Source organism: Trachypithecus francoisi, unplaced genomic scaffold (assembly GCF_009764315.1).
Source record: "Trachypithecus francoisi isolate TF-2019V2 unplaced genomic scaffold, Tfra_2.0 Lachesis_group14, whole genome shotgun sequence".
Classification (NCBI taxonomy): Eukaryota; Metazoa; Chordata; class Mammalia; order Primates; family Cercopithecidae; genus Trachypithecus; species Trachypithecus francoisi.
In genome coordinates, this window is record NW_022681459.1 from 19,154,356 (window position 1) to 19,169,806 (window position 15,451).

The 15,451-nt window shown below is 46.0% G+C and overlaps 1 protein-coding gene across 2 annotated transcripts in view; it reads left to right on the forward strand.

Annotated features, from left to right (window-relative positions):
- The window catches only part of HUNK (hormonally up-regulated Neu-associated kinase), a 127,231-nt gene that overhangs the window by 42,631 nt on the left and 69,149 nt on the right, over positions 1-15,451 (forward strand). For both annotated transcript variants that reach the window (XM_033232302.1, XM_033232303.1), the window contains exon 2: positions 7,352-7,644. In XM_033232302.1, coding sequence (XP_033088193.1) covers positions 7,352-7,644 — 293 coding nt within the window. The remainder of the gene's footprint in view (positions 1-7,351; positions 7,645-15,451) is intronic.

The following is a 15,451-nucleotide window of genomic DNA, read 5'->3' on the forward strand; positions in this document are numbered from 1 at the left end:
GGTTTCCTCTCTCTTTCTTTTCATTTCTCTCTCTCTCTTTTTTTTTTTTTTGAGATGGAGTCTCGCTGTGTCACCCAGGCTGGAGTGCAGTGGAGCTTTCTTGGCTTACTGCAGGCTGTGTCTCCCAGGTTCAAGTGATTCTCCTGCCTCAGCCTCCCAAGTAGCTGGGACTACAGGTGTGCATCACCAGGCCCAGCTAATATTTGTATTTTCAGTAGAGATGGGGTTTCACCAGGGGTTTGGCCAGGCTGGTCTCGAACTCCTAACTTCAAGTGATCCGCCTGCCTCAGCCTCCCAAAGTGCTGGGGTGACGGGTGTGAGCCACCACACCTGGGTGGATTTCCTCTCTTTCTGTCTCTCCTGAATCTTGTATTTCTTTATCTCTGTAGCTGCTGCTAGTGAATTTTTGGCCTTGAGGGATTTCCATTGCTTTCTTATGAGCTTAGCTGTTTATTTAAAAGTGGTTTGCTGATTTTATCCATCATCAATTGGTGTTGTTTGTTTGTCAGGGAAGGAGGAGGGTGGAGTTACCATGTTGTGAGAAATGCTTTCTGTTTTTCATTTTTCTGAGACACGGTCTCACTGTGTCGCCTAGGCTTGAGTGCAGTGGTGAGATCATAGCTCACTGCAGCCTGGAACTCCCGGACTCAAGCGATCCACACACCTCAGCCTCCTGAGCAGCTGGGACTATAGGCACGAGCCACCACGCCTGGTTAATTTTTGTGAGATGAGGTTTCGCCATGTTGCACAAGCTGCTATTTCTTAATTAATAAAAGAAGTTGATGAATAATCTCTTTCAACTGTCATATATTGGAACTGTGCTATTTTCTTTCTACTAATTTTCCACCACTGCAGGACTTTGCTACTAATCTTGGAAATATGGGAGAAATCTTTGGAAAACTGATTCCTTTGTAAAATTTTGAAAAGCCTTGCAACTTGGATCTGTTGATGAGCCTTGGTTTTAGTGATCTTTGACAGAAAGTTGTTTTTCTTGTGCTCGTGATGACATCCAGGCTTAGATACCCTCCTGAAACTCCCATTCCCAAACGCACACACGCACACACGCACGCAACCACGCACGCACGCACGCACGCACGCACGCACGCACACACCCTGGACTGAATTGGGAGTTCTCCGGTGGCACTGGCTGGGGGGCTTATCCTTAAGTAAATTGGTGAACCTGCAGCGTTGGTAAGAGCCATTGATTGGTGTGGTGCTGTCACTCCTGTTGCCTGGAACATGCTAAACCTGCTTATTTTACTGCCGTTTGATAGCAGAGATTTAATTTCACTCTGTAAAACTCTCCTGACTCAAGCAGTTTATTTTGCAGCTAGAGATCCATCATTGCGTTGGGCTTTACCCAGTTAGAGTCAGTGTTAGCTTTGTTTTGCCTGCAAACCTCTGATTACTGTCAAATTGAATTAGATGTCTCCCTTTGCTGATCACTGATTGACTTTTCCTTAATTTCCCATTCATTTTTTCCCCATTTCAGTTGTTATAGATGAAGTCGATTAAATGGTTTTGTGTAATCAAGAATGGCATTCCATTTCAGTATGATCAACACGGAGCTTGTAAGTCAGGGGGTGGATGAAAACAAGCTGGTAATGAGCTGGCATTTGAAAATCAAGAGGAAGCTTAATAGGAAATCTTCTCCCAGGTGAGGTAGCTTAAGGGCTCAGGGTTTTCAGGGAGGGACCGTTGACTGGCAGAACTCGGGAATCAAGGTGTCAGATGAGGGTAGGGCACACACCAGGGATGTTAGTTTCCTGCTGCTGCTGTAACAACTGACCACAGACTTGGTGGCTTAAAACAACAGAAAGTGATTCCCTCACAGTCTGGAGGCTGGAAGTTCAAAATCAGTCTCATTGGAGATCAAGGTGTCAGTAAGGCCATGCTTCCTTCAGGGGAGACTTGGACTTGGCTTGTCCCAGCCCCTGGTGGCTGCCGGCATCTCCTGGGCTTGTGACCACGTTATTCTCTTGTCTCCATCTTCACTTTGCTTTCTTCTCTGCTTGTCTGTCTATCTGATCCTCTCCCTCTTTTAAAGACACTTTCGATGGCATTTAGGACTCACCCAGTTAATCCAGGACAGCCTCCTCATCTCAAGACCACTAACTTCATCATGTCTGCAGAGTCCCATCCCCCTAAAGATGACATTTTCAGGTTCCAGGGATTAGGATGTGGGCCTATCTTTGGGAGGCCATTGTTCGACTTACCACACTGGGCCTGCTTCACAGAAGGTATTGGTACAACGGCCCACGGCCTGGGTTGGACAGGGTGGTACGAGGACGAGGGGCTGGGTGGACGGGTACGAGGATGAGGGGCTGTGCTGAGTGGTACGAGGATGAGGGGCTGGACTGAGGGGGATGAGGACAAGAGGCTGGACTGAGGGGTACGAGGATGAGGGGCTGGACTGAGGGGGATGAGAACGAGGGGCTGGACTGAGGGGTATGAGGACAAGGGGCTGGATTGAGGGTGATGAGGACAAGGGGCTGGATGGGGTTTTCAGGGGGTATTTCCCCAGCACCATAGATCATCTCATTGCCTTGTCCATTCACCTTCAGGAAAGGGAGGAGGTGGGCTAGAGAAAGAGCAAGAAGTGAGAGAGTGGGGAGAAGTGCTTGGAAATACTGCATTTGTGCAGAAGTCGGAAGGTATGGGAAGAACTGCCCAAAGAAAAGCCTAGCGTGCACCCCTAAGCCTGGCTGTACGGCTATGATAATGAGGCCCAGACTCATGGAAAGAGCCACCTGGGCTGTTCTTTCTGTTCAGAGGGGTCTGCAGCATAGACACTTGCTAACCAGTTATGGAGCTTCATAGGGTCCTACCTTGACATAGCTCGTGGAGGTGCAAAACCCTGATATGGGCTGGTTCAGTCCTGGGAGTGGAGCCTGAGAGTGAGTTTGTGAAGATTCTGCTCTCTGTGGGTCTCATGGACGTGGGGGAGCAGAGGAGACGGTGGAGTCAACAAGGAATTGTCAGAGGCTCCTGGACTACATTGAAGGGCTATAGTGAGGAGGAGAGAGAGGCTGCTGGTGAACGCTGGGGTCATTCCCCACTGCCAAGAGGGTCTCTCCATGCCTGGAAATGCATCCCAAAGGGCAGCATCAGATAGATTCCTTTCTTACGTTTTCAGGGAAGCTATTCGTTTCTTGTGGCTGCTTTAATGAATTACCACTCTGGTGACTTAAAGTAACAAATTGATTCTCTCACAGTTCTGGAGGCCAGAAATCTTAAAACAGTATTGGCAGAGCCGCGCTACCTCCGGAGCCTCTAGGGGAGGATCCTTCCCTGCCTCTTCCGTCTTCCAGTGGCAGCCAACATTCCTTGGCTTGTGGCCCCGTCACCCCAGTGTCTGCCTCCTTCTTCCTGTGGCTGCCCCCTCTGCTTATCTGCGTGAAAGTTCCTTCTTTCTCTATTTTATGAGGACACTTATGAGGACATTTAGGGCCTACTCAGGTAATCTAGGTTAATCTCATCTCAGAATTCTTCACTTAATCACTTCTGCAAAGACCCTTTTTCCAAATAAAGTCACATGATCCAGAGATTAGGCCATTATTCAACCTGGTACAGGCAATTAAAGAGCTCAATAAGGTATCTTAACAATAATCGTATACTCTGTTAAAAAGGCAGATTGTATTACTGCTGGGCTTTTAGACTTGTTTGTTCACAGTACTTTTAAGAATTTCATTGCCAGAGGGTGTAATTTTTAAAATACTGCAACACAGATTTGAGCAAAGACAATGCCTAATTGTACTTTTCAGCATTCCATTTTCTCCACCTCCCCAAGAGGACGGATGTGAAATATGTGTGTGTCTATGTGTTTTTGGAGGCTAACAGTTTACAAAGCTGTTAGTTTAGCATCCCTTGAACTACCTGGGGCCAGGCACAGCCAGCATGTACCTTTACCTCCTGTGGACTGAGAGCATCGGCCTGAGTTGACTTGGGGTAGTGCAGGCCCCATGCTGTGAGGTGTGGATGGCAGGGGCTCTTCTAGCCTGTCTGGTCCCCTTGGGGGCTGATTGACTCTTTGTTACTCACATCTTTGGATTAAGGGCCTGAACCTCCCTATTAAAATGAGACTCTGGGCTGGACATGGTGGCTCACGCTTATAATCCCAGTACTTTGGGAGGCTGAGGTGGGCAGATCACTTGAGGCCAGGAGTTCGAGACCAGCCTGGCCAACATGGCCAAACGCTGTCTCTACTAAAAATACAAAAATCAGCTGAGTGTGGTGGCGGGCGCCTGTAATCCCAGTTACTCAGGAGGCTGAGGCAGGAGAATTGCTTGAACCTGGGAGACAGAGGTTGCAGGGAGCCAAGATTGTGCCACTGCACTCCAGCCTGGGTCACAGAGCGAGACTCCATCTCAAAAAAAAAAAAAAAAAAAAAAGACATTGCTGTATAGAGGAGATAATAGATTATGCTGTTTACATCCATCTTTGTTTGGTGATTCCATTGTTTAGTCACTATTAGTCACTTGCTGTTTATAAAGTGCTGTGTGTGGTAGAGGGGGATCTTACCACAGAGGCTGATGTGTAAGGACCTAGGGAAGGAAGGTGTAGGGGAATCTCTGGAAGGGTGGTTAGCCTCTGGAGAACCTGGGGTTGGGGGCTTGAGTGGGGAAAGGGGGTGGCTGGAGTACCTGGAGAGTGACAGAATGCAGGTCCCAGAAAGTGGCGAGACATGCCAGGAGGGAGATCTGGGAGGAGGTGGGGCTGGGTGGTGGTGGGGCTGATGGAGAAGATGCTTGGGTGCTCCCATAGGCAGCAGTGAGACGTCAAGAGCTTCTGCAAGAAATCAAGAGTTCCAGACCTGCTGATTTGGAGGCAGAGTGTAGAGTGAATTCAAGAGGCCGGGAGGAGCCTCAGGAAGAGGTGACATCCATGCCTTAGTCCACGCTCGGGGAGGCCAGACTTTTATTGATTCGGTCACTATTTTGTTTAATTTAAAGTTTGCCTTTAGTTTGGACTCTTTCCCCTTTTTTATTTTCTTTTTGTTTTTTAAGGTTTTCTTCAGTGTTATTGAGGTTAAAGACAGATAACTGCATGTATGTCCAGTGTGCAGTTGGGGCTTCAGTGAATAAACACGTTGTGAAATGGTTACCACGGTCAAGCTAATGGACACGTCCATTGCCCCACAGGGTTATCATTTGTGCGTGTGTGTTGAGAACATTAAAACTTTCTCTCTTAGCAGTTTTCTTTCTTTTTTTGAGATGGAGTTTAGTTCTTGTTGTCCAGGCTGGAGTGTAATGGCGCGATCTCAGCTCACTACAACCTCTACCTCCTGGGTTCAAGCGATTCTCCTGCCTCAGCCTCCTGAGTAGCTGGGATTACAGGCGTCATTCACCACGCCCCGCTAATTTTTGTATTTTTAGTAGAGACAGGTTTTCAACATGTTGGCCAGGCTGGTCTCGAACTCCTGACCTCAAGTGATTCACCCACCTTGGCCTCCCGAAGTGCTGGGATTACAGGTGTGAGCCATCACGCCCGGCCTCTTAGCAGTTTTCAAGTGTGCAATACATTGTTGTTAAACCTGGTCACCACACTGTACATTAGATCTCAGACTTTTGTTTTTTTCTTTATCGTGAACTATGTCCACAAAATAATATTTGAGCCCCGCACTGAAAACATGTATTCATCTGTATTTATTTACTTATTATTTATTTCTATACTTGTACCTCTGTGTATGGCATATTATATATAATGCATATTGAGTGCATTGTGGAACAGGTACAAAATGTAATTACAAACAAGAGAAATAACAAGAAATGGAAGGTCCACTGTCTTCATCCTGCACCCGGAGGCTCCACAGCTGTGTACGAAGGTGTTCCTGTGGTGCTCGAGTCTCAGTTCATGAGGGGCATCTGGGCGCTGGGGGCAGTGGTTGGAATGAACCAGATGGGTGGTGTAGGGGAACAGAGAGGAAGGACAGGTGGCGAGGCAGCTGGCAGAAGACATTGACATCATGTGTTGATGTCAGTGGCTGATCACATTAGAGAGGGGAGTGAAGACCAAAGAAAGAACAGGGCAGCCGGGCGTGGTGACTCATACCTTTGACACCAGTGCTTTGGGAGGCTGACAGGGAGAATCACTGGAGGCCAGGAGTTCAAGACCAGCCTGGGGAACATGGGGCGATCTGTCTCTACAAAAAGAAAAAAATGAGCCAGCCATGTTGGTGTGTGCTTATAGTCCCAGCTCCTGGGAGGCTGAGGTGGGAGGATCACTTAAGCCCAGGAGTTTGAGGTTTCTGTGAGCCACCATTGCACCATGTACTCCAGTCTGGGCAACAGAGAGGCTCTGTCAAGAAAGAAAGAAAAAGAAAAAGAGAGAGAGAATAAGAAAGGAAGGAAGGAATGAGGAAGGGGAGGGAGGGAGGAAGAGGAGGGAGAGAGGAAGGAAGGAAGAAAGGAAGGAAGGAAGGAAGAAAAGAAGGAAGGAAGGAAAGGAAGGAAGGAAGGAAGGAAAAGGGTGAATACAATGGAGAGGTGACTTCCCCTAAAGGAAAGAGAACTGGGGACAGATGCGGATTTGGGTGGAAAAGACAATCTTCCCTTCCCTCTGTTCCTCCATCCTTCCTTCTGTTCTTCCCTCCCTCCCACCCTACGTCTTATGACAAGTTGGTTGTTGGGGAAGTGACGCAGGAGGAGCTTCCTGGGGGTCATAAAAATGTGCTCCTGAATAACTACAAAGGTTGGGTCCTGACAGTGTGGGCTCTCTGTGAGTTTCCCGGGGAGGTAATTCATCAAAGGAAGGAGGCTTGAGGGCCTGTGCAGGGCAGAGAGAGGGTGGAGCAAGGCTAGGGGTGCTGCATCTTTGGGCAGAGTCCCCCAACCATGCCCCAGAACTAAGATTGGGGGCTGATTTAGCTGTTTCTGAAGTGATGGGGGTCCTCAGACCTGGAGAGAGATGATGGTGAGTCCTGAAGGGGAGTGAGACGAGCCCTTTGCTGGAAGAGACATTGTTGTTTCATCTTCCCATCCTGCAGAAAAATAAATTTGACATTAATCCTGCACTGTGCCTTCCAGACAGCCATTCAGGTTTTCTTAGGTAAATTTCATTGTCTTCCTTAATCATTGGACCTTTTGATTTTTCCTAATGTTATACCTACATGTGTGTGTGTGTATGTGTGTATGTATGTATATATATATATATAATATATATATATATATATATACGGTATATGCATAAATATAAATGTGTATTATATATTTTCTGTTGATGCTGTTTTAGATAAGTGTTTCTCCTCTGCAGAGAAATAGCTAACATTTTTCTTGGGTTCCTGTGTGTAGCCAAGGAATCACTATTGTCTGTAATGTCTGTAAGAACAGGCATGTTCTTGTTTTCTCCTTAGGTGGCCATAAAAGTCATCGATAAGAAGAGAGCCAAAAAGGACACCTATGTCACCAAAAACCTGCGGCGAGAGGGTCAGATCCAGCAGATGATCCGCCATCCCAATATCACTCAGCTCCTTGATATTTTAGAGACGGAAAACAGCTACTACCTGGTCATGGAGCTGTGCCCTGGGGGCAACCTGATGCACAAGATCTATGAGAAGAAGCGGCTGGAGGAGTCCGAAGCCCGCAGATACATCCGGCAGCTCATCTCCGCTGTAGAGCACCTGCACCGGGCTGGGGTGGTCCACAGGTAAGGGCCAGGCCACGCTGATGATCACTGACTGTGAGGTCCATAGATGGCACTGGGCTTCGGCACCCTCTCAGCCTCTGAGAAAGGCTGAGCAATTGCAGCCTGTTTTACAATTTTTCTATATTTTTATTTTATTTTATTTGTTAATTTTTTTGAGACGGAGTTTTGTTCTTGTTGCTCAGGCTGGAGTACAATGGCACAGTCACGGCTCACTGCAACCTCCACCTTGTGGGTTCAAGCAATTCTCCTGCCTCAGCCTCTCCAGTACCTGGGATTACAGGCACCTGCCACCACACCTGGTTAATGTTTTTGTAGTTTTAGTAGAGACAGGGTTTCACCATGTTGGCCAGGCTGGGAATCTTTCTGTATTTTTATTCCATGGAATTGTTTTGTGAATTGGGTTAATGCCAGTGTGAGGGTTAAAAGAGTAGAATCTGAAGCCAGAGTGACTGGGCTTGCAACCTGGCTCTGCCCTGTAATAGTTATGTGACCTTGTAATAGCTTGTGACCTGTAATAGTTAAGAGTTAAGTTACTAACCTCTCTGAGCCTCAGTCTTTTAATCTGTAAAATGGGAATAATAGTAACACTTCTCTCTCAGCTGGAGTAAGGGTCAATGAGTTAATACATGGGAAGAGCTTAGGACAGCGTTTGGTACCTAGTAGGCATCAGGTGTTAGCTGCTTTTCTTCTTGTTTGCATAGTCCTGAGACCAGTTGTTTAGGTGCCTGAAAGAGCCAGTGTTAAGATGGCATGAGATTAGTGCAAGGTATGATGGTGCTTTCATTGCCTTTGCTTTACATATGGGAGCCACTCAATAGCTGTTTTATTCAATGAAATTGAATCACCATTCGAATTTTGAACTTGCCCTTGAAATCAAGGAGTGTTTTCCACAAACCAAACCAGTCTTGCAAATAATTATGAAAATCAAGCTTGTTTTTAATAGCTTGTTGCTTCCTAGGAAGGGGCCCTACAAAGAAAGTGAATGGAAGCAGCATTCTTAGCAGTGTTGCTGTTGGTGGTGGTGGGTGCCTGCTTTTAGTATGGTATGAAAATAAGATCAAATGAATTTAAAGAAATAAAAGCTCCCTCTTTTCCTCCAAGGGAGTGTTGACGTCACCAACAAATGCATGGTTTTTCCTTTGTGAAATTATGATCAATAATTACTCTGGGTTATTGAGAACAACCAGAAATCTTTTTTTTGTTTGTTTTTGAGACTGAGTCTCACTTTGTCGCCTAGGCTGGAGTGCAATGGCGTAGTCTTGGCTCACTGCAACTGCCGCTTCCCAGGTTCAAGACATTCTCCTGCCTCAGCCTCCCAAGTAGCTGGGATTATTACAAGTGCCCACCACCATTCCTGGCCAGTTTTTGTATTTTGAATACAGAGTTTCGCTATGTTGGTCAGGCTGGTCTCGAACTCCCGACCTCAGGTGATCCACCCGCCTTGGCCTCCCAAAGTGCTGGGATTATTGGTGTGAGCCACCACGCCCGGCCTAGAAATCTTTTTTTTTTTTTTTTTTGGAGACGGAGTTTCACTGTTGTTGCCCAGGCCAGAGTGCAATGGTGCGATCTCGGCTCACCGCAACCTCCGCCTCCCAGGTTCAAGCGATTCTCCTGCATCACCCTCCCTAGTAGCTGGGATTATAGGCATGAGCCACTACGCCTGGCTGATTTTGTGTTTTTAGTAGAGACGGGGTTTCTCCATGTTGGTCAGGCTGGTCTCGAACTCCTGACCTCAGGTGATCCGCTCTCCTCGGCCTCCCAAAGTGCTGGGATTACAGGCGTGAACCACTGCACCTGGCCTAGAAATCATTTTTAATTGGTGCTTACTTTAAAAAGCAAGATTGAAGCATGACTTATTTATGTGTGTATATATGTAAACATGCACACGTGTGTGCACATGTATGTTAAAATATTTTTAAATTAATTTATGTACTATTAAAGTCACCATTTACAAGTGTATAATCTAGTGTTTTTTAGTGTATTCACAGAGTTGTGCAACCATCACCACCTTCTAATTTTAGAATATTTTTATTACCCCCCCAAACGAAACCCTGTACCCATTAGCAGTCACTCCCCATTTGCCTCTTCCCCAGCCCTGGCAACTACTAATTTACTTTCTGTGTCTATGGATTTGCCTATTCTGGCCATTTCATATAAATGGAATTATATAATATATAGTCTTTTGTGATTGATTTCTTTCATATAGCATTATGTTTTTCAGGTTTGTCTAAGTTATAGCATGTGTCAGTGTCTCCTTCCTTTTTATGACTGCATAATACTCCGTGTATGGATATACCACAGCTGGCTGATCCGTTTGAGTTGTTCCCACACTTTGGCTAGTAATACTGCTATGAGTGCTGTTTTCACTTCTCAGAAAACTCCACTCTTAGGAGTGGAATTGCTGGGTCATATGTCAACTTTCTTTATCCTTTTGAGGAAAACACATATTTTTAAAAAATTCAACATTTAATGGTAAATCTAATTTTAATTTTAATAATGATAATCGAGTTCTATCTGTTTGAAAGCCATTTTCTTTCTTTCTGTTTTTTGTTTTTTTTTGGTTTTTCGAGATGGAGTCTTGCTCTGTCGCCCAGGCTGGAGTGCCATGGCGCAATCTCGGCTCACTGCAACTTCCGCCTCCCAGGTTCAAGAGATTCTCCTGCCTCAGCCTCCTGAGTAGCTAGGATTACAGGCACATGCCACCATGCCCAGCTATTTTTGTATTTTTAGTAGAGATGGGCTTTTGCCATGTTGCGCAGGCTGGTCTCAAACTCCTGACCTCAAATGATCCACCCTCCTCAACCACACCCCAAGTGCTGGGATTACAGATGTGAGCCACTGTGCCCAGCCATGAAAGCCGTTTATTTTCTGATCAGTGACAAAAGCAGCTCCAGGCCTTTACTTAATAGAACTTAGACTTCCAAGGTGGAGAGAGCTGTCACCTTACTAATGGGATTGGTGCCGTGGGATGCTCTGCCCTCTCATGGCTAAACCCAGGGGAGGTCCATTGTCCAGGCCTTTTCTAGAGCCAGCCTTGGGTAGGCACCATTCAGGCCAATCATTTCCTCCTCACTGAGGTGAGAGCACCTCTTCACATACGTATTCTTAGTCATGCGTGTTGTCATGAGATCACACTTCATTAGAACTCTTTGGGCTTAGATTAGCAAGGAAGAGAACATTCAGGAATGGTAAGTGAATCACGCTATTTTTGGCTCTTCCCAACAATACCCTTGGGTAGCCTGAGGTGTCATAGCTCTGCCGTTATTAGGAAAATGATAGTCGTAAGTGTGCCTGGCTCTGTCTTCGTTTATTAAGATGACAAAGGCAGAAATCTCACAAGTGAATCAGCTTGGATTACCGACCCCGCAGGTCACAGTGGAAAACAGAACGAGGGACTGCGAGCGGCAGAGCTTTTTGTGGTACCCGGGGTGTTTTCTCCAAGGATTTTGTGCTGTCAAAAATAAGATGAGCACTGAGCTTCTCAGGATTGTGAGAACAACAAAGAAAACCAAGTGGAAGCTGCGCCTTGCACACTGGCCTCTCCTGCAGGAAATTCTCAACAGCCCTTTTAAAGTAATTTTAACAAAATCCAATCCCTCTCAGCGCAATTACTGTCAGAATGTCAAAGCAATGAATTTAATAATGTTTTGATAGCAAAGACGGTATACTTTTTCTTTCTCTGATCTCCAGCTTTTTCTACTTTTGCCTCTCTCTCCTCAGGAATATATTTATAATCCAATAATGGCAAGGGCTCAGATCTTTTAAAGTTAGAGAAGACTGGAAATACACGGATGATTTAGGAAGATTTTTTTCACGTTTCCCTCTAAAAATCATGTTAATGTGTGTCACCGCACATGGACATAGGTGATTAGGTGGTTGAGACCTCACATTAAAATGCTTGTTTAGAATATATTCATAGTGGCTTTAACGGAATGTCTTGACTTTCAAAGACTCTATACCACTAATTTTGGGTGTTCGTATTTCAACTGACCACTGGTATGTTCTTTACTGGAGCCCTTTCTCATAAAGAATTTTCTCCTTTATGCTGCAAAGGTGGAATGAATTTCATAAATTATTTTGAGGTTAGATTTTTCAAATGAATAAGAGACTACTATTGCATTTCAGAGAGGCCGTGGAGTCCCTGGTGGGAAGATTTCTGAGTAAATATATTGGATCATGCAAAAGGATTCAGGATGAATTTTTTTGTGGCTATATGTGTACTGTGATTTTAGGGGCTTTTGGTTGTGTGTGTGTGTGTGTGTGTGTTAGGGGATGCTTTAAAAATGCAGTTCCTGATTAGGCTGATATTATGTTGTTATGTCATAATCAACTTAATGCTAGCAGAGCCCTCGTTTCCTGTGGCATTAAATCGAAATAATTATTTATCTTTCCAGAAGTATTTAAACATCATTTAAAAGAAACAATAAATATGACAAGTAGGTTTTTGTTTGTTTGTTTGTTTTTTCAAAGGAAGCTAAGCATGTATAAAGCAGATTCGCTTTGCTGGCAGAGAACTTCCTATTAGACTAGACTTGCCACAGCCTCTGTGTCTAGGGCTGTTGTTCAAACTTCTTCATTATTCTATTTTAGAATTGTCTAAGCTTCTCTAAAATATAACAGGTTGCTTTTCCTTCCCCTAAACGTGCTCACCCAGCAGGATGCCAAAATCTGATGATTTGCCTATTGTATATAGAGCATCAACTCTTAACATGAATCACCTAGAACGCCGATTCTGCTGAGAGGCTAATTTGAGATTCATGTGTTCATTCAAAATTACAAAGTCCAATCAAACTATACAGATAAAAGACAACTGGATAATACAATACCACCATCCCTAAGCAGGAAGAGAAAAGCCATGGGGCTGCAGGACCAGGAGAAAGACACACATGATCAAAGGGAGCCGGAGCCTGAGCTCGGATGTGTGTCAACACCATGGCTCCCAGGGCCATGACCTTATCCATTCATCAATATGGAGAAAAGGGCTCTCTGCGCCTAAGAGGAAGGAGTGGAAGACAGGAGGCCCTTCTTTGTTCTTTTTGGCCTGACAAGCAGGCCCAACCTGTGCTGGTTGAGGGGTTAAGAAGTCTCTTAAGGCCAGGCGCGGTGGCTCAAGCCTGTAATCCCAGCACTTTGGGAGGCCGAGACGGGCGGATCACGAGGTCAGGAGATCGAGACCATCCTGGCCAACACGGTGAAACCCCGTCTCTACTAAAAAATACAAAAAACTAGCCGGGCGAGGTGGCGGGCACCTGTAGTCCCAGCTACTCGGGAGACTGAGGCAGGAGAATGGCATAAACCCAGGAGGCAGAGCTTGCAGTGAGCTGAGATCCGGCCACTGCACTCCAGCCTGGGCGACAGAGCGAGACTCCGTCTCAAAAAAAAAAAAAAAAAAAAGAAGTCTGTTAACTTTCGGGTTTTCTTGGAGAGGAGAGGAAGGGGACAGCAGATGAGAGGGAATGATTCCTGCTCACATCCAGGAGCTGGGTGGAATCCCAGGGCCTTCTGCTGAGAGCGAGCACATATCTGGAGGCACCAGTGACAGCAAAAGTTTTGTGTTTAATTGGGTTTTAAAAAAATCGCATTGGCAATGTGAGCTCTTGCAAAGCTCCAGCCCAACAGCTTCATAGATTGAGATGCACAGTGGTCTGCAGCGCTGACGCAAAAGCCAGACCCCCTTGTCCATGTGCTGGTTTGACCACTCCAGAGTGGTGCTGGGCAAATCACTCGAGCTTTTGTACCTCCCTTTCCGCAGCTATACAACAGGGAAAATGGATTCTCCACTTCACATGGCTGTTGTGAGGATTAGATAAGTCAGTCTGCATGAAGTGCTCAAAACCGAGACACTGTGTAAGGACTGAGTCCATGTTCTCTGTAATTACTACTGAGTCCAACCCATTCATTTTATCCACAGGAAGCTGAGGCCCACAGTTCTCCGTGCTCAGGGCCCCATAGCTGTTCTCTGCTTGCACTGCCCTTGTTGTCTTTGGCTGAATTCTACTCATCCTTCAGGTCCCAGCTCCAGGCTCACCTTCTCTGGGAAGCCCTCCAGGCTTGGCCCCCTGGCCATAGACTCACAGCACCCTCTACTTTTCTTTCTGAGCACGTATCCTGTGGTTACTTCTCTCTATCTGCCTTCTGCACCGGCCACAGCTTATCCCAGTGCTTAGCCCAGTGGGCACACAGTAAGACTTTGTTGAATGAAGGAAGGAAAATTGAATGAATACAGCTAGTGTCAGAGTTTGCACTGGGATGGAAGCTTTCTGGTAGCCAGTCCTATGTTCTGGAATAGTCCATATTCTCCCTGGAATTTCAAAGGAGTTTCTTCATTGACTTAGTGTCACTGTGTTTATTTTTTAGGTCACAATTTGTAGAGTGGCATCTTTCTAGTGAATGGGTCTTTCAGTTTTATAAACAGAATTTGTTTCTGGAACATTACGGGAATTCAATAAAGGTTTCATTTTGAATAAATAAATCAGGTTCATGGATAACACATTATTCTTGTATTTTACCAAAATACCCATATTGTAAATAAATCAAGAATTTGCACATCATTTGCTTTTAATACAGTGCTTTTGAAGATAAGACCTAACCAAAAAAAAAAAAAAAAAAAAAATGTTCCCTGCAAAATGCCTGTTTTGCCTTGGGGAGTTATGTGCTTGGGGAGTTTGGGATGCTTTATTCTTAGTTTATTATTAAAATCCATCTTGTGACCATCCCCGTAGGCAAAACTTTTTCCATCAAACTTAATCCTGTCTGAGTTGGGTCTATCCTTCCACGGGCCCCTTCTCTCTTACCTTTCGCTGGGCTGGGGGCATGCCCCCCAATACTGTTTGCTTATGGCCAAATTGATCACCTCTTTTAAGTATTTTCTGGAGTCTTTCCTCTTCACCTTGTCTTGGAATCTTTCGCTTTATTATCCTCACCTCTAGCCTCTCACCTCATAAATGGAGTGGCCCGCAAAGCCCTCAGGAATCCACTGTAGCATTTCCCGCTGCCAGTGGCCCCACTGGGTAACCCTTCTCATGATGGCTGGGCTCCAGGGCAGAATTAGAAGCTCCGAGAGTTTAAATGACTTGCCCGGGCCTGGTTGGCGGGTCCATTAGAGAGAACCAGACCCCAGCACCTGTCCTTACTCCCTTTCCCAGGCTCCCTTGCTTGACTCCCTGTCTTTGCTCAGCCTCCCCACTTGGGGTGTTCACTGATTCTGCCATGTCTCATGCTCTCCTCCTCTTACTTCCTATCCTGATGCCTCAGTGTTACACCATTCAGTTCTTTGGACTCAACCCTGAGCGGCTCCCCCAGGCTCTTTCCTGAGTTCCTGCCCCTCAGCCTAGACGTCCTGGTTGGGCATGGCCTGTGGAGGCCCAGGGGAGAGACTGCCTTCTCTTTGCCTTCTCCCATCCCACAACTCTGGATGCATGTGATGCATGCATGCGCGTGCACACACACACGTGCGCCCATGACCATATACAGAGGGTGCACTCTGACATATGAGAGCTCACACACGTGTGTATGCAACACATATGTGCAAACTCACATGTGTACGTTCATACAACCATGGATGTGTGCACATGCATGCACACACCCACACATGTACACTCTTGCTGTCCCCACGTGCATGCACATGCATGCACAAGGTCACATGAATGTGTGCCAACACTTGCAGTGTGCACACACAAACTCGTGCACTTACACACTCAGGCGTAAACACACACACACACACACACACACTCCTGCTTTCCACCTCCCCAGCACTGCTCCTGTCTGCCTCTTTGCTCCACAGAGTTGGAGCAGCTGCCTTTCTGCC